Genomic DNA, 25,764 nt, shown 5'->3' with positions numbered 1-25,764 from the left:
GGGTTTTCTCCGGGTACTCCGGTTTCCTCCCACACTCCAAAGACATGCATGCTAGGCTAATTGTATGCGAAGTCGTCTCTATGCACGTGTCAATGGTTGTCCGTCCCTTGGTGTCCTGTGATTGGCTGGACACCCAATCAGGGTGTTGTCCCACCGCCTCTGACCCAAAGTCAGCTGAGATAGGCTCCAGCACCCTAGTGAGGATAAAGCAGTTCAGAAAATGAGATGAGAGGCAACATGATTTCACTTGATGTATTTTCCGCACTATAAGGCGCACCCTCGTTCCTGTTTTTTTTTTGTAAGAATTCAAAGTATTGCTCCATATTCTTTCTGCTAACGTTATCATATTCCATTCCAAAAAAGAATAAGACCGTCAATCTAAGTGTTTATTAATAATAATAATAATACACAGCCCCATAAAATGCAAAGTAGAAATACTTAACATTTGTGTGAACGCGCATGTGCCCTTATTTTTCTTTTTAACAAACATTTTTTTTAGCTGTCCAGCATTTTGGTGTTTAAGGCGGCGTCAACTCTCGGAAAAATACAAAAAAAAAAAAAACAAGATGGCGCTGTGTACAGGAAACCTCACACAAACACACACACAAAGGTGACAAAATGTGAATTAAGATTTAAAATAATGACTTTAAGGTGCTCCAGTAATAAACGGTGTCCCAAAAAAAACATGGCAGCAAAAACGGAAAGGGGCGCCCCCTGTTGGACGAACTTCTACGAACGTTTTTTTAGCAAAAATTCAACCTTTACGCGCCTCGTTTTTCTGAAATTTTGCAGATGCAAATTGAATATCAAAATTCATTGTCAAATTTGAAATGAGTTACTAAAATTCCCGCCATAAAAGCATATGAAAAATGAGTAGAAATAAAGACCAATGGGTTAAAGTGCATCAAGGCTAGCGATGACGTTTGTAACGTTTGTACTTGGACGTCTTTGCGGTGGAGACGTAAAATAAAAAAAAAAGTGACGACGAGGAAAAAAGGTACTAACGAGTTCTTGCGTTGGCTAGTGAGAGCTGTGCTGAGGAGGGCGGGGCCTGGGATTCGGGGGCGGGGCCAGAGGGCTCACGGCATCGGCCTGACGTAATTTCCCGGGAAGGTTCCGAACATCTTGCTTCGGCGAGATGTCCCTAAAAAACATAAAAAAATAACAAAAGAATATGGGAATGCGCAAAAATCATTTGTAAAATCTTAAAAAATATATAAAAAAGCTAAAATAAACATTGTTTTAGATCTATAAACAACTGATTATTTGGTTCTTGTAATCCATTTTTTCCCCGAAATTTGACTCGTATCTCAAACTGCTTGTATATCGGGACACGCGTATGTCAAGGTACCACTGTAGTAAATGTGTGTGTGTGTTTGTTTTGTTTACCGACAAACCAGCCGTCGTCACACTTTTCCATGACGTCGATGACGTCGCCCTCCCTGAGCTCCAGCTCGTCTTCGTTCCTGGGTGCGTAGTGGTACGCCGCCTGGAAACTGACAAAAACAAACAACAAGGTCTCATCAAAATGACTTTTTTTTTCAGCGACCAATCGGCAACGAGAGCGCCACTTACGGGTCTCCTCCGCCGCCGTGAAGAGCTTCCTGGACCAAGCGCTGGAAAAGAATAAGCACATGTCAGCCGAATGAATTCAAAACTCCATTTTTGTCGACCACAACAACATGAATAAAAATAATGAAATGTGTTTTTTTTTGCTATTATTTTTGTCTCTCTGTCTGTCCATTTTTTTGTGTCCCCCTACCCTTCGACCTCTGGCGGGCCTCCGAGACAAGACGGGACTACGAGGCGGCTTTCCACCCACCAGCGCTTCCTGCTCGACGGACATACAAAAAGAATACAACAAAAAAAGCAAGATGGAGGGAGGCGGGCGGCAAGTCCAGCGCACGCCCAAAAAATGTAAAACAAAAATAAAAAATGTCACGATGCAGTTAGTGGGCAAAGTTCAATAGCGAACGTGCACGTCAAATCTGGATCAAATTCAACCAAAATAGCAAACTGCAAAAGTCACATGGTTTGATCTGTTCCTTTCTGAAAAAAAAACAGGTCACATATTTCTACATATTTTTAATGTTTTGACCTTCTCCAAATACATTTTTAAGTTGGAAGTTATGGTCCCTGCAGAAAGGAACAATCAAGTTTAAAGTATGTTACATAAAAAAAAAAAAACATTTTTTTAAAAATGACTATTTAGTGTGTCTCAAAACTTTTGAAAATGACTGTATTTGCTGTAGATCCTTAAAAATAATAAAACAATAAAAAAATCAAAACATATATAAAAAATAAAAATGATAATTAAACAAAATCTAAAATAAAAATCAATGCGAACAAATGAGTAAAAAATATATATAAAAAATAAAAAAGTTCTTCCTCTGGCCAAGACACACCACCACCCCAATGAGTTCAACACCAGTACACATCCAATCCATTGGAAACAACAACAACAACATTCTCTGACATATTCTTCCCAAGCAGCGCAAGACAAACTCTGGACTCCGACACCCCCGGATTAATGCATTCCTCATTCCAAAAGAGTTAAGAGTCGGCCACCCCCAAACGCCACTTTACCTTGACCTTGGGAGACCTACGACCCGAGTGGGACGCCCAGGTGGGGGAGCGGCGGGGGGAGGTGGAGGTGGAGGGGGGCCACCCGGAGGACCAAGGGGGCGTGCTCGGCGAACCGGCCTCGGGAGAGCGGAGGGGGGACTCCGGGGGGGAGGGAGAGACGGGAGGCCTGGACGTCAGGGCGGGCAGGGGTGGGGGGCAGGGCTTGGGTCGGGGGCGAAGGGGGGGAGGGGGAGAAGGAGAGCGAGTGGGGGGGTCCGTGTCAGCCTAGTGAGGAGCGGGTGAATGACAAATAAGACTGAAGAAATAAAAAAATTCAAGAGTCGGTAGGACAAGGAGGAAAATATTCCAATTATTTTCAGTGGGCGTTTTGGGCGAAAATTATCGATTTCAATGGCAATTTCGAAAGTGGCCACCAGGGGCGCCGGGCTGTGTTTTTTTTTTTTTATTTAACTTTTTGACTTCTTGCTTTTTATTTAAGTTATTGGGCCATCTTTTTATGACTGTGAAAAATATGTTCCAATTTTTTGCTTACATTTTTGATGGAATTTCAAAAAAAAATTAGGAATATTTCCCCATATGGATACTTAAGAAACTATTTATTGAATGTAAATTTAGAAACTAATGAGAAATGTTAAGAGTGACAAAACTTGTCACTTTGGGAGTAAGAAAAATTAACAAGCCACCCTTTACTTTGTTTATAAGACGATAAAAATCCAGAATCTATACTTGTATTTTCTCTCCATGTCTTATCCTTCAGCATTTTAAGACTTATTAAGTACATTTCCACCTGGCAGTGCAGTTTCAGTCAAAAATCATATTTCGTAGTGGCTAAAGAAAAATAATTTGTGATGCACATACAAAAATAAAGCTCCATATTATCTAACACTATTAAAATTATATAATTTTTAAATTCTTGTTTTTTTTAAATGTGTTTCAAATTCAAAACTTCACAACATTCGAGTAAAATGGTTAGAAAAAGCGCAAAAAAACCAACTGTACTGCCGGGTAGAAAAGCTCAGTGTCGCTCTACCTCGTCCACACGCAATCTGCCCGCAATAAGCTCCGCCTCCTCTTCCCTAGCTTCCTCCTCGTCGTCGTCTTCCTCAATGAACAACTCGATACGAGCGGACGACGACGGCGGCGCCCAAGACTCGTCGGTTGGGGACCACCGGCCGCCTTCGGGGGGCGGGGTGACTGACGGCGAACGCTCGGCCTCGAGGGGTGCTAAAACTCCGCTTAAGGGGGCGGGGCTGGAAGGGGCCACGGTGAGCGACAGCCAATCCCGGGTGACCGAGCACAAGGGGGAGGGTGGGGTTTGGTGGACGGGGTTGGGGGCGTGGCCGGGACACCAAGGTGGGAGGTGCTCCAAAGGCTTGGTGAAGGGAGGCAAAGACAAGGAGCCATTTTTGAAAACGGAACAGTACGGGACAGCGTATTTGTTTGAAACTCATTTCCTCTGAATGGGCCCAAAATGGCGGAGCGGCAAAATGTTTTTCCCTTACCGTGACGGGGGTCCCGTGGCCGCGGTATCCGTGGGGGTCGGGGCGCTTGAGCAAGTCCACGTAAGCCACGGGAAAGATGCCCTGCTTGCCGCTGTCCGGGATCTTGCCCTCGTACCAGTTCTGGTCCACCTGCCGGATCACCGTCACCCTCTCGCCCTGGGACAAAAAAGGGTGCCCAATCGGTCCCGGGTTCAAACGGAACCTTTGGAACCGGTCGTACCTTCCGGAGCGACAACTCCACGTTGGTGTCGGCGTTGAAGTTGTAACGGGCCACGGCTTGGCCGATCTCCCTGACGTGGGCGGGCGGAGGCGGGCGACTGGGTTGTGGTTTCTCCGCCGATGTCGTCTTCTGAAAACAACAGCCAATAGCAGTCACCAAAATGGAATCAAAAAATAAATCGCTACTCGTAATAAACTCAATGGGATTGATGGCAGCAGAATAGCTGAAAGATCTTTGTTGCCCCTACCAACATGGCCGCCCTGATGGAACCTGCCCATCCAAATCAATGCATTGACATACATATACATCAGAACTAGCATATTTTCTTGCAAGCTGTATCTGTATTTAAAAAAAATGGCTAAATTAGGGGTAGATGTTGGCAAAGTAACATTCACTATTCATTGGTTGTTTTTGGTTTTCCAGTGAGAAAACAACCCTTACTGAATGAATGAATTCCTTATGATATTGACCCGAATAATGTGCTTTTGATTCAAACAGTATCTCAAAAGTACCTCCACGTAAGCGATGGGGAAGATTCCCACGCGGCCGCGATGCTCCCCTTCGTACCAGTTGTTGTCGATCTGTCTGATGACGTTGACCGCGTCGCCTTTCTTGAACGTCAGCTCCCTGAAACGGACGCCATTAGAAAAGCGGATTTTCCGATCTATAAGACGCACCTTTTTTTCGTCTCAGGTGCGATACGTGTACAAGTATGAGATTCCATTTGGGAATCAAAAGCAAGCGATATATATATACAATAATCATGTTTGTTTTTGTTATTTTCCAAAATAAAAGTCGGAGGCGGTGCGGCGAAGGAACGGCCAAAGCGTAGGCGACGACATTGGAGCGGTTAGACGGCCAAAGCGCAGACGATTGAGGCGTTTTTTGGCGCTCGGGCGTGGTACTCACTTGGCCGTCTGCGCCTTAAAGTCGTAAATGGCTCGGGCGGGCTGCTTCTGATGGAGGAGAGACAAGAGAATCAATTGGCTCATCTGTTTGTGGGACACCTACCGGGGACACATCACACATGGCGTGACAATATGACACAAAATGGCCGCTTTCAAAATAAAAGCCATCAGAAATTTGGAGACAACAAAAGCTCGGAGCTATCCGGAGAACGAGTTGTTGTTCTTACCTCTCTGTCGAGCGTAGTTCTCGGAGTGTGGCGTCCGCCGTCCACGGTGGAGTAGCTTCTGGACACATCCTGGTCTGTGATTGGCCAGAGACAAAAAGCAAGGTTAGAGTGGCCACTGCAACTGGGACAGGGCTGGCAGCCCCCCCGGCAGCCCTGCTCGCCGTACGGTTAACGGTGTCGTTCCAACCATAGAAATCACATGAGGCTCCGTGACTAGCTGGTAGCCATTTTGGAACAGGGGATTTCTCTGGCCTGCTCCAAAAATGTTTTTTTTCCCCCACTAAAATCATTTAAAATATTTTGTTTTATAGGAAACTACATTGATGCGACTTTGACCTTTTGATACATACATTTTGAAATATTTTAATCCAATTATTATGAAAAATTAGTGCGCGTCATTGAGCCTCAATTACGTCTATGATTGCGTGACGTAAAAATGGATGATTCCACAAAACGTGACACATAAATCAATAATAAAAATGGTACAAAATAAAAATAAAGAAAATGTAAAAATGGGAGGTGACGTTGATTACGACTCCATCTCCACCTGAATAAAAACCACCGTTGCCGTCGTTGGCGCGCTCCTCGCCGTAACGGTTACAGTCGGGGGTGTTCACACCGCGTCGGTAACAGGCACTAATCGGCGATGGCGAGGTGGGCCAGTCGTACGGGTCGTAGGCGTCCGCCGGCGGCCGCCGACAGCAGCCCCGCCTCTCGGGTAGGGAGGAGCTCCTCTCGGGGACGTCGGGGAGAAGTTCGGAAAGGATTCTCCTCAGGATGCCGCGCTCGCCGGCGCCCCCGCCGCGGCCCCGCTCGGCCCGGATGTGCTCGTAGATGTCTCTGAGGGCGGCGTCCAGCGCTTCGTAGACGGCGCGCTTGGATTTGGCGCCCTCCCCGCCGCCGTCGACTGACTTTTTCTTGTGGAAAGGCACCGGGCTGACCAGGTAGGCCAAGTTGGACATGGACTCTGGCGGATCTGGGCGGGGCTCCGGTCGGGGGTCCCGCCGGGCCCGCTCTCGCTCGTGGCGGAGCACGGTGGTGAAGCGGGTGTAGGACGCCGGGCAGCGACCTTTGCAAGAGCCGATGAGGTATCGGTGCTGGTAGCCCTGGTCCTGCCCCACGCTTTGGGGACCGGCGCGCCGGCGGTGGCGCCGCCAGCGGGCGGAGCCGCAAGGGCTCTCCGACGAGGTCGGCGAGCAACGGTCAAAGTCGCTCTCGCTGCAGAAGGAGGAGCCCTCGGCTCGGACAAAGTCGCTCAAGTCCGAGGCCACGGCGTCCCGCTCACTGTCCGAGTAGTCGGCGGGGGGCGCCGGCGCCCGCGGGACGGGGGGCGCCTCCGGCTCGGCGCGGGGACGGCCCTCGGGGGGGCCCCGGGCTTCGCGCTCCACGGCTCCGTCGTCTTCCTCCAGGAGCGACTCCACCGAGAAGCGGCGTTTGGGAAGAGACGGGGTGGCGGCGCCGCTGCTGGCGCGGGACGAGGAGCCGCCCGGCGTGGTGGCGCCCGACGCCGCCTCGCCGTCCCCCAGGTCGGGCATGGATTTGGACTTGGCCACCGAGCTCTCGTAGGCCGACACCCGCTCGGGGACGTTGCGGCGGGACGCCGACGGGGAGGGGCGCCGAGGGTGGCCGCGGGGGAGGCGCTCCAGGTCCGAGATGCGGGCGCGCACCGAGCGGATCACCTCGGACGGGATCAGGTGCGCCCGGTCGATGCGGTGCATCTTGCGGTACAGTTCCAGGAAAGCGGGGGAGTCGCGCGGGGTCCCGCGGCGCAGGCTCGGCGTGGAACCCCCGCCGCGGGCCAACGAGCCGGCGCTTTCCGAGCGACGGGCGTGACGGCGACGCTCGCGGTCGGAGCCGGGGAGGTCGTCGCAGCTGCGGGAGCGCAGTTTGGCCGGCGGGGAGCGGGGGGGCGGAGCCACCGGAGCCACCAAACCCACCAGACCGATTGGACGGCTCGGACTGTTTGACGGATACATGACGCATGCGGCCCCACCTTGTGTTTAAAAGACGTCCCACCAGAGGGCAGCGTGGTGAAAGAAGAACAAGAAGAAGAAGAAGAAGAAGCGGGAGAGCGGGTTAAGCAGTCGACAGGAAAGAAGGAAGGAAGGAAGGATAGGAAAGCTTTTTAGTCAAAAAATATAAACAAACGCCAATTGTCAAAAGACACTGAAGGTCCACTTCATTTGGAACAGGGGTTCGAATCCCGGTTCAAATGACAGGGACGTCTAATTGCTGCATTAGGCGGGGAGGGAGGAGCTAACAGTCAAAATGTGCCTGGTGTTGTGCTTGGATGGCAGCAGCCATCTTGGTACAGGTGGGACACATTGATTGCAAAATAATAAATAAATGTTTTTCCTACCTTTGGCGCGCGAGGGCGAAGACGGCGAGGAGCGAACCACAGACTTTTTGGGGTTGGCGTCGGGCGCTTTGTGCGAGGAGGCCGCTCGCCCGGGGTACGACGGCCCGTCGGCGGGCTCAGACTTCCTTCTCTTCCTGTAGTCGCCAGCGGCAGTGCTAAAACAAACAAAAAGTGTTTTTAATCTCACAAACTGAAAAACAAATTGGTTAAATTCCATGTTATATAGCCTCTTTTCTTTCAAGAAAGATATTAAATGTATACACAAAAAAATAAACAAAAAAGCCAGAGAATATTGACTATCATTTCAATGTGAGAAATCATTCATTTAGAATATACAAAGTAAAATTTCATATAAAAAAATATCTTTCACTATTATCCAAAACAGTAATCCCTCAAATATCGCAAATTAGGGTCACCCAATTTAAAAAATAAACAAATATTTTAGTGCTGAGTCCTAGTAGCAAGAGTGGCTTTCGCTTTTGAGTTTGAATTTGCACATTTTTATGAAAAAATTGAATAAGAAACAATTTAAAAAAATAATTAACAGCGGAAAAAAAATTCCATTGTAGTAAATTTGTGATAAGTTAAGATCTGATAATCGAGGGATTACTGTAAACATTGCTACTAGATTCTCAAACACCTGATATACACATACATACAAATATATTTACATTTATTTATTTATTCTGACGTATCATTAGCACGGGGGAATGCGTAAATATTTTTATACTTAGAATGGTAAGTATGAACACGCTTCTAAGTGGCCAGAACGAGAGCACGTTGCATTGAAAGGATGGATGCGGCCAGGGGGGAGGGGCAAAATACAAAGAACAAAAAATACAAAGGGCTCACCTCACGCCTCTTTCGGGGGGCTTCTTGTTTTGGGAAGAAGGAGGAGGCAGCGGCAACGGCGGCTGCGGCGGCAGGGCGGCCTGCCAAACACAACACGGACAGACACGATGGTGAAAAGACGCTCCAGCCGAGCTACTGATGAAGCGCGCCTCTGGATGCGCCGCGGTCAAAAGCGCCCCCCCGCTACCCAGTTGTTGGTTCCGCCTTAGGGTGGTGGGTGGGCGGGGGACACAACCGCCAACAAAAGCGCCCACTCAAAGGAGGAATGGGAGCACATGCTAACACTGATGCTCGCGGCTACAGGGGAAAGTGTTAGCTAAAAAACGTGGAGCGGAACCAATGGACCCTGGACCGGAAGAATACGTTGTTGTTTTTTTAAAACAGTCACATATCTATAAATATGTATATAAATAACATTTATTCGAGGATAATAGGGAAAAATGTGTACCAAAAAAAAAAAAAATTGGGTGCGCGTTATACGTGAATCTCAGTGAAACACTGCCCTCTACCGGCGATGTAAAACCTGTCTTTGTCCGCCAGAGGGGGCGCAAGAGATCGTTCTATAGACCAGTGCTCATACAAAATGATAATTGCAATGATAAAAACAATAATAATAATATTAATAATGATAAACGAGAACAGAAATATTTTTTTGATAGCAGTTTGGGAGGTTAGCATTGTTGGCCCGCCGCCATTTCGCCATTTACCTCCATACGTTGACGAGCCGAGGCATCTGGATTGTAATCCAGCCGTTTTTTAGGAGGCTTGAGCGGCGGGGGATGAGCGTGGGAGGAAGAGGAGCGAGGAGCAAGGTGAAGATGAGGTGAAAAAGAAGGAGAAGGAAGAAGCAGCGGCAGCAGCCCTCAAACAAACAAACAAATAAACAAAAAAACAAAGACGAGTAGAACAGAATTGATGTACCTAATGAAGTGACCAGTGAATTTTAAAAAACGCGCACACAGGCAAAACATGCTCATGCATTGAGTACAGCACACGCCCAATAGAGGGCGCTAAAGTAACATGAAGGAATATAAATAAGAAGGTGAAGGGAGGCAAATGAGTTTTTTTTCCCATCTAACTGCCTGGAATTTGCCTCTCGATACAAATGGGTGCACTCCATGAAAATTGAATATATTCAGAAATATATATCAATTTGTGCAAATGCATAAATTGAGCACCCTACAAGCCAGCAACCGCAACCTCAAGAACGTCATGCCCAGTAGAGCCGCCACAATAAACTCTTCTTTTGCGAGGAGGAATTCTTTAGAGAAAATATTCTCTTCCAAATTCAACCCATAATTCTGTTAACAGCAATATTTTTATTTGATTGGATTTTTTTTTATAATAACAAAAAATCTACAAGCAGCAGATATTCTTAACATTAACAAGACAATTTAATTTAATTTATTGTGAGCAAAGATTAGAATAAAAATACTTAAAAAATAAAAATGAATAATTCCCTGAATAATAATTTTTAAAAATGGATTTAAAAATAACTAACTAAAAATATATGTAAAGGTTATATTTGATTAATTAACTTGAATATGAATTAAAAACATAGCCTTTTTAAAAGAATTTGAAAAAAACAACTTCATACACCCTTTATGTATATTTTGTTGGTAATTGTCTACATTTTTCTCTTTCAAAGATATTTTTTGGGTTGCTGCCGATTCCTTGAAAAATTGCAAAAATCGATGGCGGCGGGGGAATGGGAAATGGAGTGACTGGATTTGTGGCGGCCCTAATGCCCACCCACCCGGCCTCACTACTCGTGCTCACACGCAAACACAAGCGACTGACTACGTACGTACGTATATACGCACGCGGGGAAAATAAAGACTAGCTAGCTGCAGGCAGGCAGCTAACTTACCGGACGGCCAAACTCCAGCTCGGAAAAGAACTTATACCAAGGCTCGTTCTCTAAATCTATGTCATCATAGCTCTGGAAACATAACAAAAAACGAGACAGTGACAAGAGCGAGAAAGAGAGAGAGAAAAAAAAAAAGTGGAGACGACGTCGCGTTTCGGGATACAAAAAAGTGAATGAAAAGGAAAGTAGATTTCCGAGTGGGCAGAGTGAAAATGAGTGGTGACTAAGCAAAGTTGTACTTACGGGTCTTTCGTGCTCTAAAATGGACGACTTGCCAGGCTCGTACTCAAAGATACTGCGGGGTTCGGCGCGGTACTTTCGCGTGTCCACTTTCCTGTCCGGTGGACCCCATTCGTTCCTAGCAGGGGAAGGAAAATAACACAAAAAACATCATATTACTACAAACACAAAGACTTTAAAAAGACATTTTTTGAGCGTCTTGAAAATTGCATTGCCTACAAAGTCATCTCTCATTTGTTTTTTAAATTATTGAAACAATATAAATATTTTTATAATGAACTCTCATCACAATATTACTTTCAAGCAGATTATAATATTGTGCTGGAAGAATTAATGTAAGGAAGCTTATTGCATTTACCTTAAAAAAAGGCAAAACTATAAATAAGCTTTTTAAAATCATTTTTTAGATTAAATTTCACTTATTTTTTTGTAAAAGGAAAAAAATACTAGCATTTTCTGATTTATGTACTCTACAATATTGTATTGTATCAATACAATATTGTTCTTTGAAATTTAGTCAAGCTAGCATAGGATAACTAAATGACATAATAAATAACAAAAAGACATTTTCTCACATATCGGGTGTGTCCCGTTCACTGTCTCTGGCTCTCAGCTGCAGCAGGGATGGCGCGGGCAACGGGGGCGGCGGCACGGGCGACGGCGAAGGCGACGGGCTCTTGGCCAGCGGACGGTACGTGTGGGTGCGCGGCGCCGGGTGGGCAAAAGCCGAGTCGTAGTCGTCTGTCAAACACACGCCGCCAGTAAGCCAGCTTGTCGTCATGGTCGGAAAGCGCAACTTACCGGCGGCATTGACGACGGCGTAGGTGGCGCTGTACGTGTCCGAATAGTCGTCGTCTGAAAAAAAAAAAAAAAATGACGGTTAGGGAATGTCCAAAAATAAGAAAATCAGGAAATATAATATACATATCTATCATTTTGATCCTAAAACAGAAAGTATGCATTCATAATTGACTCTCTCGGACCGCACAAAATGAGGCGGCGGGCCAGATTTGGCCCCCGGGCCGCCACTTTGACACCAGTGTCTTAGAGAAACAGAAACTCAATTTTTAGACGTCTAATCTGTTGGAAGTGAGACATAAACAAGTTATGCGGGTATTGTGTGTGATAGGACCGTGGCCCTTACCAACATGGCCACCCTGACGCCATCTTGGTAGGGGCAATGTAAGCTCTCCATTGTATTTATGTCAATTAAACTCACTTAATGATCGTTATTTGCCATCAATAAATAGCATTTTGGGTTATGACTTGATTTGAAGGTCAATGCCTGGATTAGGAACGCCCTTACCAAGATGGCCACCAAAAAAAGGTCTTATGGCCGTCTTATGGATCATTTGAAGCCGCCCCTCCCACCCCAAATGAATTGGCCGTGGGCCTTTTTCCCCATCCTTGGGCTAGTTGGACTCCCCGGTCGTATTTGAGCACAATGGAGGCGATTACGCAAGGGGGGGGACGCCAACAAAGGAGCCCTGTGCCGGCCAGCCGGGAAATTGGGCCGCCATTCCCGCTCTTATTAACGCCTGCTCTAATGAGGCGGACCAAGGAATTCGGGCCAAGTTCACTTCTGGGTTTTTTCTTTTTTTGGGGGGCGGACTTACCTGCTTTGTGGACCTTGTGGATCTGTTTAAACATGGTCTTGTACCAATCCTTGGGACGATCCACCGTCTAAAAAAAGGGGAAGACCAGACCAAGATGGTTAGCTGGTGTGTAGGTCCAAGTGGATGATGAGTTCAAAAAAATTGGAAAAACAAGGGGAATAGAAGGAAATTGGACATCGACGGCAGTCAACGAGTTAACTAACTGAATAAAAAAAGAAAAGAAAAGAAGGGCGACAATGACCACTTTTATTTCTTCTCTCTCTCCACGGCGACCAAACGGAGAGGCCGCAAAAATGTTTGTCCTCCCACAATAGGAGGACGCTTGGCCTTGTTATTCCTCATCTAATTCTTCTCCATTAAAACATGGCTCGCCATTCAAATACACCAAAATAAATAAATAGTACATGTTTTTGGTCAAATTCCCAACTACAGCCACTTAGAATTTTCAGCTCAATCCTCCACTAAAATGTAATTCATAAATTTTGGTTAAGAAATCTTCCAACCCAAAGCTGCAAGATTTTGTACCAAAAACTACAACAATGGCTGGCTCTATAGGTGAATGTGAAGTATCCAATGAAAAGTGATTTATTAGCATTTTGAGATAAAATACAAAATATTTAGAATATAATCAGAGCTTTTCTAAATGATATGTAAATTATGTCTTATTTCTTTTATTATTTCAAATATACTTTTAGTACATTCAATCCAAATGATGTCAGCTTTGATTTTTGTCACATTTTATTTTATATCCTATTGCATTTCAGCTATCTAAAAAAGAAAGAAGCGCTCACCGTGCGGATGGCGATGGGAATGCCCGACTCGTTCACGGGTCCGATTCCCTGGTAGTGGGGGGCCTTGATGACGGACACCTTGGTTTCCTCTTCGGAAAAGCGGGCGATGGGCACCGTGTTGGCGCCGTAGCTCGCCGACTCTCTGCTGAAGGCCTCTCTGCCTTCTAAAACATTGAAAAAGAGTTTCCCCGTGTTGTCCCGTTCTTTCTGATACAGTTGTCTTAATACACTGGAATTTGGCCAGTGGGCGTGTCCTATAGTGCATTTTACTGCATAATATGGATTTTACAATCTTTTTTTTGTTGTCAAATGTGAATGTGAATCCTCACCTGAGCTCCGACTGTGCCTGAGGCCTCCGCAGCGGAGCGAAGTGGGTGGCGGCGGCGGGTAGGATGGTGGCGAGAAGGGCCTGTGGGCGTGGCCTGAGCCACCGTTCATGGCCTGGGAGAGCACCTGGCCCTGCCGCAAATGGGAAACATCCAACATTAGCATGAAAAACGCTATTGGAATAACTCCATTGTGTCGAAAAAGATGGTCAAAGTACAAGTGGATAGACTGACAAACTCTCTCTTCCCCGAACTCGAACTCAGTTATGAAGATGTCAAAAGACGCTGGGTTAGAGCGCTAAAAACTGAAGTAAATAACGACTATTGTGATGGATGCTAAGCCATAATTCGCTGGAAATTTCTCTGGAAGTGCCCTTAAATCGACGCCAAAACGAGGCAAGGCCGTTGTTATGCTAAACAGGAAAACCAAATATTCACCTGTCACATGCTGAGTGATATGAAAATAATTGATCAAATCATGACATTCCAAAGGAAGAGCTACAAGTTAAATGGTTAAAAAAACAACAAAAAAAGCACAGCCAATGAGCAGGCAGCTTTGGGTTTGGGCTCAAGACGATAATATTTACGTTAGTGACGGCGGCGGCGGTGGTGTTGGTTAGAGCCTCGCTGGCGGCGAAGACGGACACGTGGCTGAGGGTGGGCGACGGCGTGGGCGAGGGGCCGGGCGAGTCCAGACCGGGCGAGTCCAGGCCGCACATCCGCAGCTCGTCCAGCGCGCCCGCCGTGGACCACGAGCAGCGGCTCAGCGCCGACACGGTGGCCGGGGAGGCGGGCGGAGAGGCCGGCGACAGCGGCTTGAGGGACGCGGCGCCCTGGAAACGGGACACGGCTTAGTCGCGATGCTCGTTAGCGGCCAAGCGTGAGTTGCCGGGCGGACAGAATTAGTACTGCGCCCATACGCGTGCCTGTTAGCGACTATGCTAAGAAAGAAAACAAGGAATCTTGGGAGTACAACCGGCGATTGGTCGCACTGCCCAACAAAGTTGACAGTTACGCAAATGGCAAATGAATACACACCCAATCATACATAAGAGTGTAAAAAGCTGATCACATGAAAAAATATAGTATGTTAAAATATATAAAAATATAGTAAGGCATCAATAAGGCAATGGGAAGAGCAATAAAGTGTTAATATTCTGCAAGATCATAATTTGATGGTGGTAAATACATGTTAAATGTATCAAGTAGTGCTGCAAGCTAAAACTGTCCAGTGTCAATGGAAGCAGCCCATTGGCATCCATTTGTTTGGCTCAAATATAAAGATATCTAATTATTTACTGTTTGTGGCGAGCAAATTGTGCTTTTAAGACTATCGTGTCTTTGATGACAAACTAATTTATTAGTTGCCTTGGATAGTGGCGGAGGAACAATTCATTCCAAGTGGGAGGGTTGGCAGGAAAATTAACAGATTGGTTTCATTGGGAAAAACAATAATTTGCAGATTAATCATTTAAAATAACTTCAAAAAGCAAAAGAACAGAAAAGAAAAAGCGCAAAAAAACATTTTTAAAGCAAAAAATAATATTTCCTGCCAGTCCCCCTACTTCAAATGGATTGGTTGTCGACTAGAACGAATTATGTCATCTGTTGCTATTTCCAATTGTCTTGCATGCTTTTTTTGTATTTTTGACGTTATTTATACTGTTATACTGGCAAATCCTGATCCTATGTATTTTCTCTTTCTTCCACCTTACTGCCACCAAGACGACGTTCGTTTTCTGTACCAACAGCTCAGCGGCAGAAGGTCGGGGCGGGACCGCCGGTGGAGCCTCCGGCCAATCCGAACCCGGCGGAGGCGGAGCCTGGACCATCTCCGGATCTTTCTGGCTTCCCGCTTGCCATTTGACGGACAGCGAGGACGTCCTCGGGGAAGGCTGAGGAGGCGGGGGGTTTGGAGAAGGGGGCGGGGTGCCGGAGCCCACGTTAAGGTGCTCGGGCGGGGCCGGGACGGTGACGGGGGTCATGGACAGGCAAGAAATCTTACGTTGGCCGGATGTTAGCGCCGTAGCGTGTTCGGGGCGTGGGTTAGCGCCGCTAAACGCCAAAGTATCTTTTAGCTCGCGGGAGAACGTTAGCGTGGTGGGGGCGGGGCTCGGGTTAGCCTCGGCTAGCGTGAGGAGATGGAAACTATCGCTTCGTGAGGGAGGCGAGGGGGCGGGATTGTTATCCTTACGTGCCAGAACATTTTAAATTAAAATGGATGATGTGAATGATGTAAAAGGATGATTTTGTTTTTGTGTTTTTACCTGCGACTTTCTGTCTTGAAGATTGGGCCTGACGCTACGAAAGCCTTTGGCGGCTAGCGAGCAGAGGATGGGGTCGCCGTTCCTGAGGTTGTCGCCGGCGCTCTCGCAGCGCCAAGGATCTGCGGTGAGGTTCCGTTAGACGGCGTGGGAAAGCGACGGCGGTGGCGTAAGAGCTGATGGGAGGAGGGACTTACTCAAGTCTGAAGAGTGACAACCGCTCTCTGCAAAAACAGAATTCAAATTGACGTTAAATGTTGTAAATGCAACAGAAAGCCATGTTGTTGACGCCGCCACGTCAAGTCCCGCCCCTTGATGCCCATCAAATGACAACATTGGCGGCTGTAAAAGCTTTTTGGCATGAATGAATGACATCATTTAAAAATTAGTTCAAGTATGCAAAGGATGAACCTGCCCAATAATGTTACTTTAATTAGTGGAAACACTATTGACAGGAATCAATCTGTCAATAATATTCCAATTTTGTCGACTGAATTTAGGATTCATGGTGCACATTTACGACGTCCAATCGGATTGGACGTATGTTAGCGTCAACAAGCAAGCAAAAACATGCTAAGAGCGTGTGCAGCAAAATGTAGACAGTAATCCCTTGATTATCACCACTTCACTACTTTTCAGCTAATAATTATTACAAAAAATATATAACTACCGTATTTTCACGACTATAAAGTGCACTTAAAAGTCTTACGTTATCCCCAAAATAGACAAAGCGCCTTATAATCCAGTGTGCTTTATACATACAAAAAAATAGTGTCATTCATTGATGGTGCGCCTTAAAATGCGGTGCGCCTTATATATGTCAAAATACTTAAAAAAAATAAAAATAAAATAGGGGTGACCCTATTTAGCCATGTTTCAATGATCACGACCATGTTTGGTCTCCATTAACCGCAATTTTCGAGGGATTACTGTACTACTAGACTAGGAAATTCGGCATTGGTTGGGTACCTGAGGTCAAATCGGGTGAGCTCTGGACCCTCTTGACGGGCGAGAGCCTGAGCGACACGCCCACGCTTTTGCGAGGGTATCCGCCGCTGTCTGCCCACCAAACGCCAACGCAAACAAAGAAAGCACGTGCCTTTTTAGGGCCGGACGGAACAGCACACCACGTGTGGGAGGGGGTGAGGGGGCGGGGCTTCCCATCATGCAGGTAAAAGACACACGTCGCTCACCTGTAGTCATATCGAAGAGCGCTTCTTTCCGATTCCCAGCCGTGCCGCGCACCTTGAAGGGAAATCAAAAGGACATAATTAGTTGTTTTTTTAAAGTAGATATACAAAGAAAACATTCCTATTTTTGTATTATTTACGAATATTTATATATATAATTTTTAACATTGGAGTAGAAAGAAAAATAATAATCATGAAAAATCCTAAATAGGGAGAAGAAAAATTTAAAAAACAAGTTAAAGTTTTAAAAAATACGAGTACATCCAGAAAATCACAGTAAAAGGCAAACACAGTAATCCCTCAAATATTGCGGCTTCACGACATTGCTACATTTTTCTGGAGGATTTTTTTTTGTTAATTCATACAAATGTGAAATTCCACACTGAAACTCACAAGCCTGCTAGTTGAATACTAAAGTAAAAATAAATAAATGTTTTGCCCCCATGTGTGGTCTACATTAACCACAATAAAAGTCTCAAAGTGAAGCCAAAATGGCAGCTTCCCAACTAAAATGGTGACCTCAATTCCACAAGTGACACGTTGAGAGGTGGACTTAGGACGGGGATTCATTTTGGGAAAAGCCACGTGGCGCGTGGGCGCTTTGGTATTCCCGTCATGAATGCTAAGCGCCATAACTCGCCGCTCGAAGGGCTAACGCGCGCGCTGTCAAACTCGCTGACGCGTTTACTGCCTCAGTCAAGACAAAAATTCTGGATAACGTCATCCCGGAGGGGGGGGGGGGGGGCGTTCAAATGAGCTCGATTGAGTACTAGCGACAACCTAGCCAAAATGCTACGCTAGCATGAAAAAGAAAAAGCACATGCGCTATGCCTGAGCCACTATGCTAGTGCTAGCCTGAGTGGATCAATGTATAATTTGAATTATTTTACATCATTTGAATATTTCTTAGCAGTTTTGTTTTAAATAGTTTTGTATTGTTTTTTAGGGATTTTTTGGGTAACTTTTAGCTTTTAAATTGTTTTAATAACTTATTTTGTTTCAGTTTTCGCAATTTTTTTCTCCTACGTTTTTCAGTATTTACATTTTTTTTCTGTTTATTTTAGTTATTTTTTGGCAGTTTTTAGAAGCTTATCATTGTCAATCGCATTAAAAAAATTATTAATTTATTGACATTTTTTTCTATTTAATTTTTAATTTTTTTAATTGTAGTACATATTTTTTGAAGTACATGTTAGCCATTTTATCAACATGACGACATGGTCATCGTGACGGTTTTGTAGTTATTCCCGGAGGAGGTGTCACTTTTGGTGAAATAGACGCGACATAAAATGCTGTCAAGAGGGCAAGCAAGATATAATATCAATATTTCATCCGCTGGGAAACTTTTACAAGCGTCTATATCAAGCGGCGGCGGCGGCGGTGGCGATGGTCGGACACCCAATCTTCCACTTTGCGCCGTCCCTCGTAAATCTGGCGCGCGAAGGCGACGCCGCGGCCTGTCGCCATCCGCATATAAACGCGATCGGCTTTCCCGGGGGCGGATCGGCGCCGCCGTGGAGCGGCTGGGAATGTTTGAACCCGGGCCAAAGAACGGGAAAGTTAGCCGCTGGGAAAATATGCATATTCCAGAATTCCCGCATTTCCAAAAGTTGTGGACATGTTTGACCTAAAACAAGGGTGTCAGACTCGGGTTAGTTGGCGGGCCGCATTAATGTCAACTCCATTTTAGATAGAATATTTAGATTTTATTTTTAATAAATGGATTAAAAGAACTGGATCAAAAAGCCCTGAATAATCTGTTTTTATAGATCTAAAACAATGTTTATTTGAGGTTTTTTTAAATTTATTTTTAGATTTTACAAAATGATTTTTGAACTAAAAGCACAGAAAAAAAAGATTACAAATTTACAATAAGACGACGTGGCTAATCATGAAATGTCATTCTACTTGTATAATGACAATAAAAGCCTTCAATTGAACGCTTTGATGCAAAATCATGACTTTTTTTTGGCCCATAATTGTTTTTTGGAGCGACCCGATGCCATTTAGCTTTTGTTTTTCCCTTTGTGTTCTTCCGCCTGGTAAATGTTCAACCACCACGTTGCAATGCCAAGTATGCGAGCTGGCATTTAGCGCCCGCTCCAAACTGCCAGCTCTTTAACAAGACGCCACTTTAACGACAGAGAAATTCTTCTCCTTTCTTTGCACAAATTGCATTAAAAAAAGAAGAAGAAATAGAACAACGGTTACCTTGGACGTGAGGCAATCGAATGGCTACCGTTAGCTAACAGTTACAGTACTTTTTTTCATGAAAATAGGGAATAATAAGTCACCTGGCGAGAGCTAAAATAGACATTTAGTTGTGAATGACAACACAAATCTGTTGGAAGACATCTTAAAACATTTGTATAAATGAATAAAGTGGAGTCAATGGCAGTGAAAGAGTAGCGAACGACGTTAAGTGTCAAATGCTAAGATACGAAGCATTAGCGTAAGCGCCGCTATATTTACAGCTAGCTGCCGTCTATGATTTAAAAACAAACTTAGCAATAGGCAATATTTGCCAATTTTTATCCTTTAGTGGCCTAAAAACATGGCAAAATGAGCAGAAAGTGATTAAAAATTCCAGATGTGAATTGTCCAATCAATCTAGACTTGGTTAGCGTCTTTTGTTGCGGCGAAATTTCCGAGAAAGTCAAAGTCTTACTTTGGTGTGATCTTTTGGCCGCTTTGGTCCACTTTCCTTGACACGCGTCGAATGACGGCAGTGAGCGCGCGTGGGGCGATGTGCGTTTCGCCCGTTTGGGCCGAGCGCCGATCAGATAGCCATCGCTATTTACGGACGACGCAGGCGCGCAGGGTTAGCGTTGCACGCTATCTGCCTTTTATCGCATTCCTGGATGCCAATGCTAAAGAAAGATGAGCGACCACCCTAGCACCAAAATAAATAATCGACGATAATATTGTTTTTTTTCCAATGCAAAAGTGAAAAAAATCTCTTATTTTTCAATGAGATAGCTAAATAATACATGAAAAAATAATTAATTCAATCAAAATCCACAATTTACTCTTATTTATGCCTTTTTCTTAATTACAAAAATATCCAAAACGGTTTAAAAAAGGTAAATTTGAAAAAAAAAATACATTTACATTGAAAATGACAATAAAAGCATTCCATTCCATTTAATATTCCCCCTTTTTTTCTATGACTTAAAAGACATACCTTTTTCAACCGTCAATTGTTAGCGTTTTTGTTCTATTTTGATAACAAAGCCTCCCCAAAAACAACTGCGAATGGTCGGCGGCGTCCGTGCGGCCACGAATATATTTAACTTTCTCACGTCGTTGATTATTTTACTGCCGTGTAATTCATCTGGGAGTGCATATATATTTGGAGGCGACCACACGCCGCGTGCTAGCTACCCCGCCACCACCAACGCCGGCTATTTTTTCCTGACAAGATGACGTGAGCGAGAGAGGCCCTCCCTCCCTCCCGTCCGCCAGTGACTCCCATCTCTCCCACCTCTCCCGCCGCTTCCTATTTCCAGCCCCGACGACACCTAAAACCGGGCTACTGTGCGCTACGTACGTCGTCTGGGAGCAAAACGTCACCTCGCCTCCATTTTGTGGTATTTCTGCCTGGCTTGTTGTTGATTTGGGGGCGTGTCAGAATCCCAATTTGTTGATTTTCAAATACGGAAACCGGCCACGTCCCAATATGAATTAAACGGTGACTGCACTTGACATTCAAAGGAATTTTTATTCAAGTACTTAACCCAAGGGTGTCAACACTCGGGTTGGTTTGCGGGTCGCTTTAACCTCAACTTGATTTCATTATTTTAGATATGATATTTAGATTATTTTTTTAATAAATGGATTAAAATAACTGGATTAAAAGCTTTGAATATTCCATTTTTAATAAATATAAAAAAATGTTTATTTTAGCTTTTTTAAAATATATTTTTAGATTTTACAAAATGATTTTTGAACTAAAAGAAGAAAAATGATTAAAAATTGCAATTATTGATTTTAAAGGGGGAAAATCAGGAAATTTAATAAACATCTATATCTATCTAAAGTCGGCACTCATCATTGACTTTCCCGGGCCACACAAAATGACGCGGCGGACCACATTTGGCCCCCGGGGCCGCCACTTTCACACATTAAGTATTGTAAATGTCACTTCGGGTTTGTACTTAGTCGAAATTCACTTAATACGGGTGGTTATGGAACGGATTACCAGCGAAAATCGAGGGAATGCCGCATTTCTGGCCCAATTCCACATTTGCCCTTTAATGACCTCATCCTGCAGAGATTAATTAGCCTATTCACGGTATTAATTTAGATTTAATTTGGCTGCCTTGACGGCACGCTTTAAAATAAAACGAGGGTAGCTTGTTTTGAAAAGGAAGGCGACATCAAGTTCTCACGCTCGTCCACGCAGAGTTGTTAATGAGCGACGTCGCCCCCCCATTTGGCGTTTTATGGCTCCCCCGATAGTCGGGGAGGCCCATCATTAGCGCCCGTCGTTTGTCAGCTTTTCGCCATTCCTCCGTGAGCCGCGCCACGCAGCTGTTTGTTTGATTCTGAATTTGTGTTTGTTTTTTTTTCAGTTTGTCGGCGCTTTTTAGAGTGCCGACGGGCTATCGTGACGTCGGCGTTTTGTCACTTAACTGTTTCACTGCCATTGAGGAAGAGAGTGGCTTTTAAAAACAATAAAAAAAACACTTGAAATTAGTTTTGATGACTGTCGGAGTAGTTGGGAGTAAAATGGCGTTGATAAAAAAGGTTAAAAAAAAATAGGGTAAAGAAAAAGGGAAATGTATGAATAAGTGTGTTATTACCAATTTCCTTAAAAAATATTTAAAATTGATAAATAACACGGTAAAAAAGTGAAATGGATCAATAAATGTGTCTGTTATTTACAATTTGAATAAACACAAAAGCCATTTCTCCCACTATAAAATGTTTATCAATGCCAATGAGTGAAAAAAAGGTCAGAATAAAACGTATTCTTCCTCTGGCCAAGTTGCTCCCCCCTATAATGGAGGCTTAACACAATCTAGCGCGCAAAATGCAGCCAATGAGTTCAAAAGTCTGCTAAGGACGACTTTACAGTGCACTAATATAGCATTAAAAGAGAAAATCAATCAATCTACGTGACATAATAGTTATGGGGAGCGCAAAAAAACGCTCATCTACTCATGACATCTGATTTGAAAGAGTCAAGTCATTAAAGCTACGCTGGCTACGTCGTAGTCTTTTTAGTCTTTAGGAGGCCATCAAATCAAAATCCAATCCAATCCAATCAAATCTCAAGCGTACGTGGTATTTTTAGGAAGTAGCGCGCACATAAAGCAGGTAACGAGCAGCAGGCCACGCACGACGTGACATTCCCAAAGCGATAGTGTTACACTTTTCCCAGGTCGTCACCCGCCGCCGCACTCAGCTCCAGATAAGACCTTTTTTTTTGTTTTAGCAACATGGCTGGGCTCCATACCAGTTCTACCACTACGTTTCAATGCGGCGACAGCAGAGGAAACCGACGACCTTAATATACTATGGCTAGCATGGAATGGATTCCTTCAACCCTTCAAAACAAATACAACATTTATTGCTAATCATTAACAGCCAATTCAATTAAGCTAGGCTGTGAATTCTCATGTATTCTATTTTGATGACATAGATGAATCCTCAAGTTTGTTACATGACTTTAAATATATAGAAAATGACAAGTTAAAAATGTATTTAAACTCACTGTCGACCTGCCATTGACACCCATTTGAACTCATTGAATACATCCTAATACAGTGAATTTTCCTATTTTAGCAGCATTGACGTCACTATACTTCCAATTCATTTTGAAAATACCAACAACATTAAGGGAGAGGAAATCTTAAATGAATTTGCATCCTCCCAATATAAACGGATTGGTCGCCAATTGCCGTCAAAGACAGCCAGGAAGATAAAAACTACCTTCCAATTAGAAAATCCATTAGTATAGATTAAGCTCCATCACTATTTGTGTTCAGCTAATGTAGCATCGAGTTTGAAAGCCGTCAATCTGCCCCTTATAAACCTTTTGTTATCAGTATCATTACACATCTTTATCCTACCATTTCCTCATTTTTCCGGCATCCCAGAACGCAACACCGCGGGAACGTGAGCGACCTCGGCCTCAAATGTCATTTAAGCGAATAACCTGACCCCCAAATACATTTAAATCCCATAAATAACGAGCTCATACGCCACCTACAAGTATAAAAGCGACATATTTTGAAAAAGGTGATGTCACTGAGCAGGTGCTTACCTTAGCAAAAGAGCCCGAGCCTGTTCCCGGCTAACTGGACGGCGGCCACCTCCATGTAAAACACAAAGAAAAGCAAAAACAATCCTCACTTTTGGCAGTAAATGACACGTCAAGAGCAGGAAAAACGTCGCCCTGAGGCGGCGAGTACGGAGGAGCGGCCGTCCACCTGCTGACTCGGAGCCCGCCTGGACGAGCGATTCAGCCAAGCGGACAACTCCCACTTGTCACAGGGGGTGGAGTGGCGTTGTGGTGGTGGGGGGGCGGTGGTTAAGCCCGGGCCGAGGGGGAGATCGAATAGCAATGCGGCTAAAGTGTCCGCTCCCTCGCTCGCTCGCTCGCCCTCCGGCTTTCTCTCCGCTGACAAAGGGAGGGGGGAATGGCGAGAGGGCACGGCTTTGTCCGGAGCAAAGTGGCTCGGGAACCAGGGCTAACAATGTCAGCTAGCCACTGTTCTATCGGTATTGACCGCTAGTGCGCAAAATGGCCGTGTTGTCCCTTTGGCACTGAGAGCCGCAGATCAATTTGCGCGGGGTAACCATGGCGACCGGCCACATTTAGCCAGACGGCAACTTTTCGCTATGGCCGAGATAGCAACGTTATTGTGGGCTACTAGTTTGGTAAAAATGGTCAGAAACTGGCATTATTTGATTCAATGTTAATTGTTAAGAGGGAAATATTTTAGTTTTTTTTTTTTTATAAATGTTATTTACTGGCTAATAGTTTGGTAAAAATGGTCAAAAACTGGCATTATTTGACTCACCTCATTGGCTAAATCGTTGACATTAACCAGAGTTCAAATGACTACTTACAGCCCTGAAATTAAGGAAAATGTGAAAGATACATTTTTAACGTTTAAATGACTTTTTTTTTTGCAATTTGCGCGGGGTAACAAGGCGACCAGCCACATTTAGCTTATTTTTTTTTTTTTTTAAATATTATTATTTTTTTGTTTTTGTTTTTTTAATCAGGGCAGGTATTTCCAATCTCTTGGAGATAGATCCACATTTGGAAAAGCTGATATGTTGAAGTTGAGTGGTCTGGTCAGTGTCGGGAGACGGAATTTGGGTCTGGCGTGATGACGTGATGTCATTGTCTGGCAATGACATCATATCAGCCCCATTTTCATACCAACTTTAATGATAGAGAAGAGCAGCTAAAATAGCCAAATGCCTAATCACTTCTTGTTGCTAGGCAGAATACTGGAAACTTTGTTGAATGACTTTGATGAATTTCCCATATAGTTGTAAATATTGCCTTTTGCTCAATATCAACTACAAATTGTGCTTAAACGGTGGCTTGACTGGTGGTGCCCTCCAAATTCTGCCATTGCAAAGATTTCCCTAAAACGTTAAAAGTTATGGGGCGACAATTGGCGCAGGTTCCAATCCGGCTCGCACTTGTGCCTATTGTTATTATATACATACATAAATAAATGAAACCTACTTGAGAATGAGTTCTTGAGGGTGGTCACAAGGGTCAATTGGGGCAGATTGGTCGCCTCGCTTCTGTCGAACTGCCCCGGCCGGCCGGGATGGACGGCTTTGGCTCCTCCCATTGCAGCTGTGGAGTGGAAGCAAAATGTCAATTAATTTTTTTTCATTAGCATAGTTTTGTCAAGCAACCCAATTTCTTCAGCAATTCTGGTTGTGACATCACCACCGGAATTGATGATCACGTCTGGGCTAGCTAGTACGTGTTGACGTGATTATAGAGCATAGCATGCTAGCAAAAGAGCTTGTTTTGGGAGCTACAAATGGAATTTCAACTGTAATAGAAGAATTGTAGTTCTTTTTTTAACTATTTCATAGTAATTTCAATCAAAACAAAGTATAGGAGAATGCTCACTTTGTTGTGACATCACAACCGCAATTGCTCACCACACGTAGCATTCTACCGCTACTAGCTAGCACGCTAAAGCTATTGACAAAGACTTAAAACTCTAATTTCATGATAAATACTAGTATGTGGCTTTTTTTGGGACTGATTTGTGTCTAAAAGCATTAACTATTATCATAAGAATCTAGCACGGCTATTATTTTTGAAGCCAGTTATTACAGAATTCCATTAAATTGGAATTTCCTCGGTCACATCTGCCATGTCTTTTGGCTCGGCAACATTTTCCGTCTCCTTATGAGGGCATGAATCTGGCAGCGGTTACGCAAGGCACCTCTTCACGTCTATCAAAAGGCCACTAGCGATAGCGAGCGCCCTCTCATTAGTATTATTACGCTCGCACTTTTGACCGCCGTCTGTCGCACCTGCCCACATAAAAACAATAAAAAACAGTAAGCATTTATCTGGGCACGTTTTTGGAATTCCTTCCCCGATTGATCCGTCTCAAGCGACAAATCCTGTTTGTGTCATTAAGAAGTGGGCCAGTTAATCCAATTAATCAAGAGGTGGGCAACAGAAGGAGATTAAGGACCCCCGTATGGGCCAAAAAAATGGTACGTTCCTAATGCCCGGCCGGCCGGTCGGTCGGTGAGCTGGGGACGTGACTTGGTTGTTTCCTTGTGGGATTTTGGAAGGATGAGGAATTTGA

General features: G+C 44.5%; 1 protein-coding gene across 8 annotated transcripts; it reads right to left on the bottom strand.

Moving 5' to 3' along the window:
• Positions 1 to 51: 51 nt before the first annotated feature.
• Positions 52 to 24,783, bottom strand: sorbs2a (sorbin and SH3 domain containing 2a). Of its 8 annotated transcripts, none has more exons than XR_013326622.1 (25): positions 23,223 to 23,650; positions 16,955 to 17,006; positions 16,731 to 16,820; positions 15,959 to 15,985; positions 15,765 to 15,883; positions 14,085 to 14,330; positions 13,501 to 13,630; positions 13,172 to 13,335; positions 12,381 to 12,447; positions 11,566 to 11,619; positions 11,340 to 11,505; positions 10,768 to 10,882; positions 10,525 to 10,596; positions 8,655 to 8,734; positions 7,803 to 7,957; positions 5,991 to 7,436; positions 5,444 to 5,517; positions 5,218 to 5,315; positions 4,821 to 4,935; positions 4,309 to 4,437; positions 4,089 to 4,244; positions 1,576 to 1,616; positions 1,390 to 1,496; positions 1,006 to 1,144; positions 52 to 194 (listed from the first exon to the last, which is right to left on the bottom strand). XR_013326622.1 is itself a non-coding variant. In XM_077718657.1 (25 exons), exons 3-25 carry the CDS (start codon positions 16,962 to 16,964, stop codon positions 1,080 to 1,082), a joined length of 3,726 nt encoding a protein of 1,241 aa, XP_077574783.1. In that variant the 5' UTR covers positions 16,965 to 17,006; positions 23,223 to 23,271; positions 24,666 to 24,783; the 3' UTR covers positions 374 to 1,079. The 8 variants fall into 8 exon arrangements, 7 of the variants coding, with proteins under 7 accessions (XP_077574783.1, XP_077574782.1, XP_077574789.1 ...); XM_077718657.1 differs by lacking the exon at positions 52 to 194 and adding an exon at positions 24,666 to 24,783 and having other exon boundaries at positions 374 to 1,144; positions 23,223 to 23,271; XM_077718656.1 differs by lacking the exon at positions 52 to 194 and having other exon boundaries at positions 374 to 1,144; positions 23,223 to 23,271; positions 23,389 to 23,650.
• Between the last annotated feature and the right edge of the window lie 981 nt (positions 24,784 to 25,764).

This window comes from Stigmatopora nigra, chromosome 6, assembly GCF_051989575.1.
Source record: "Stigmatopora nigra isolate UIUO_SnigA chromosome 6, RoL_Snig_1.1, whole genome shotgun sequence".
In the NCBI taxonomy this organism is placed as follows: Eukaryota; Metazoa; Chordata; class Actinopteri; order Syngnathiformes; family Syngnathidae; genus Stigmatopora; species Stigmatopora nigra.
This window is presented reverse-complemented; position numbering and strand designations above follow the sequence as displayed.

Excerpts from the sequence above, each read along its gene's own strand:
- sorbs2a (XM_077718657.1), bottom strand. Across the intron at positions 13,631-14,084 it reads CCGCCGCCGCCGTCACTAAC|GGCCAGGTGCTCTCCCAGGC; the intron begins GTAAATATTATC and ends CATTTGCGGCAG. Across the intron at positions 4,438-4,820 it reads TCCCCATCGCTTACGTGGAG|AAGACGACATCGGCGGAGAA; the intron begins GTACTTTTGAGA and ends TGTTGTTTTCAG.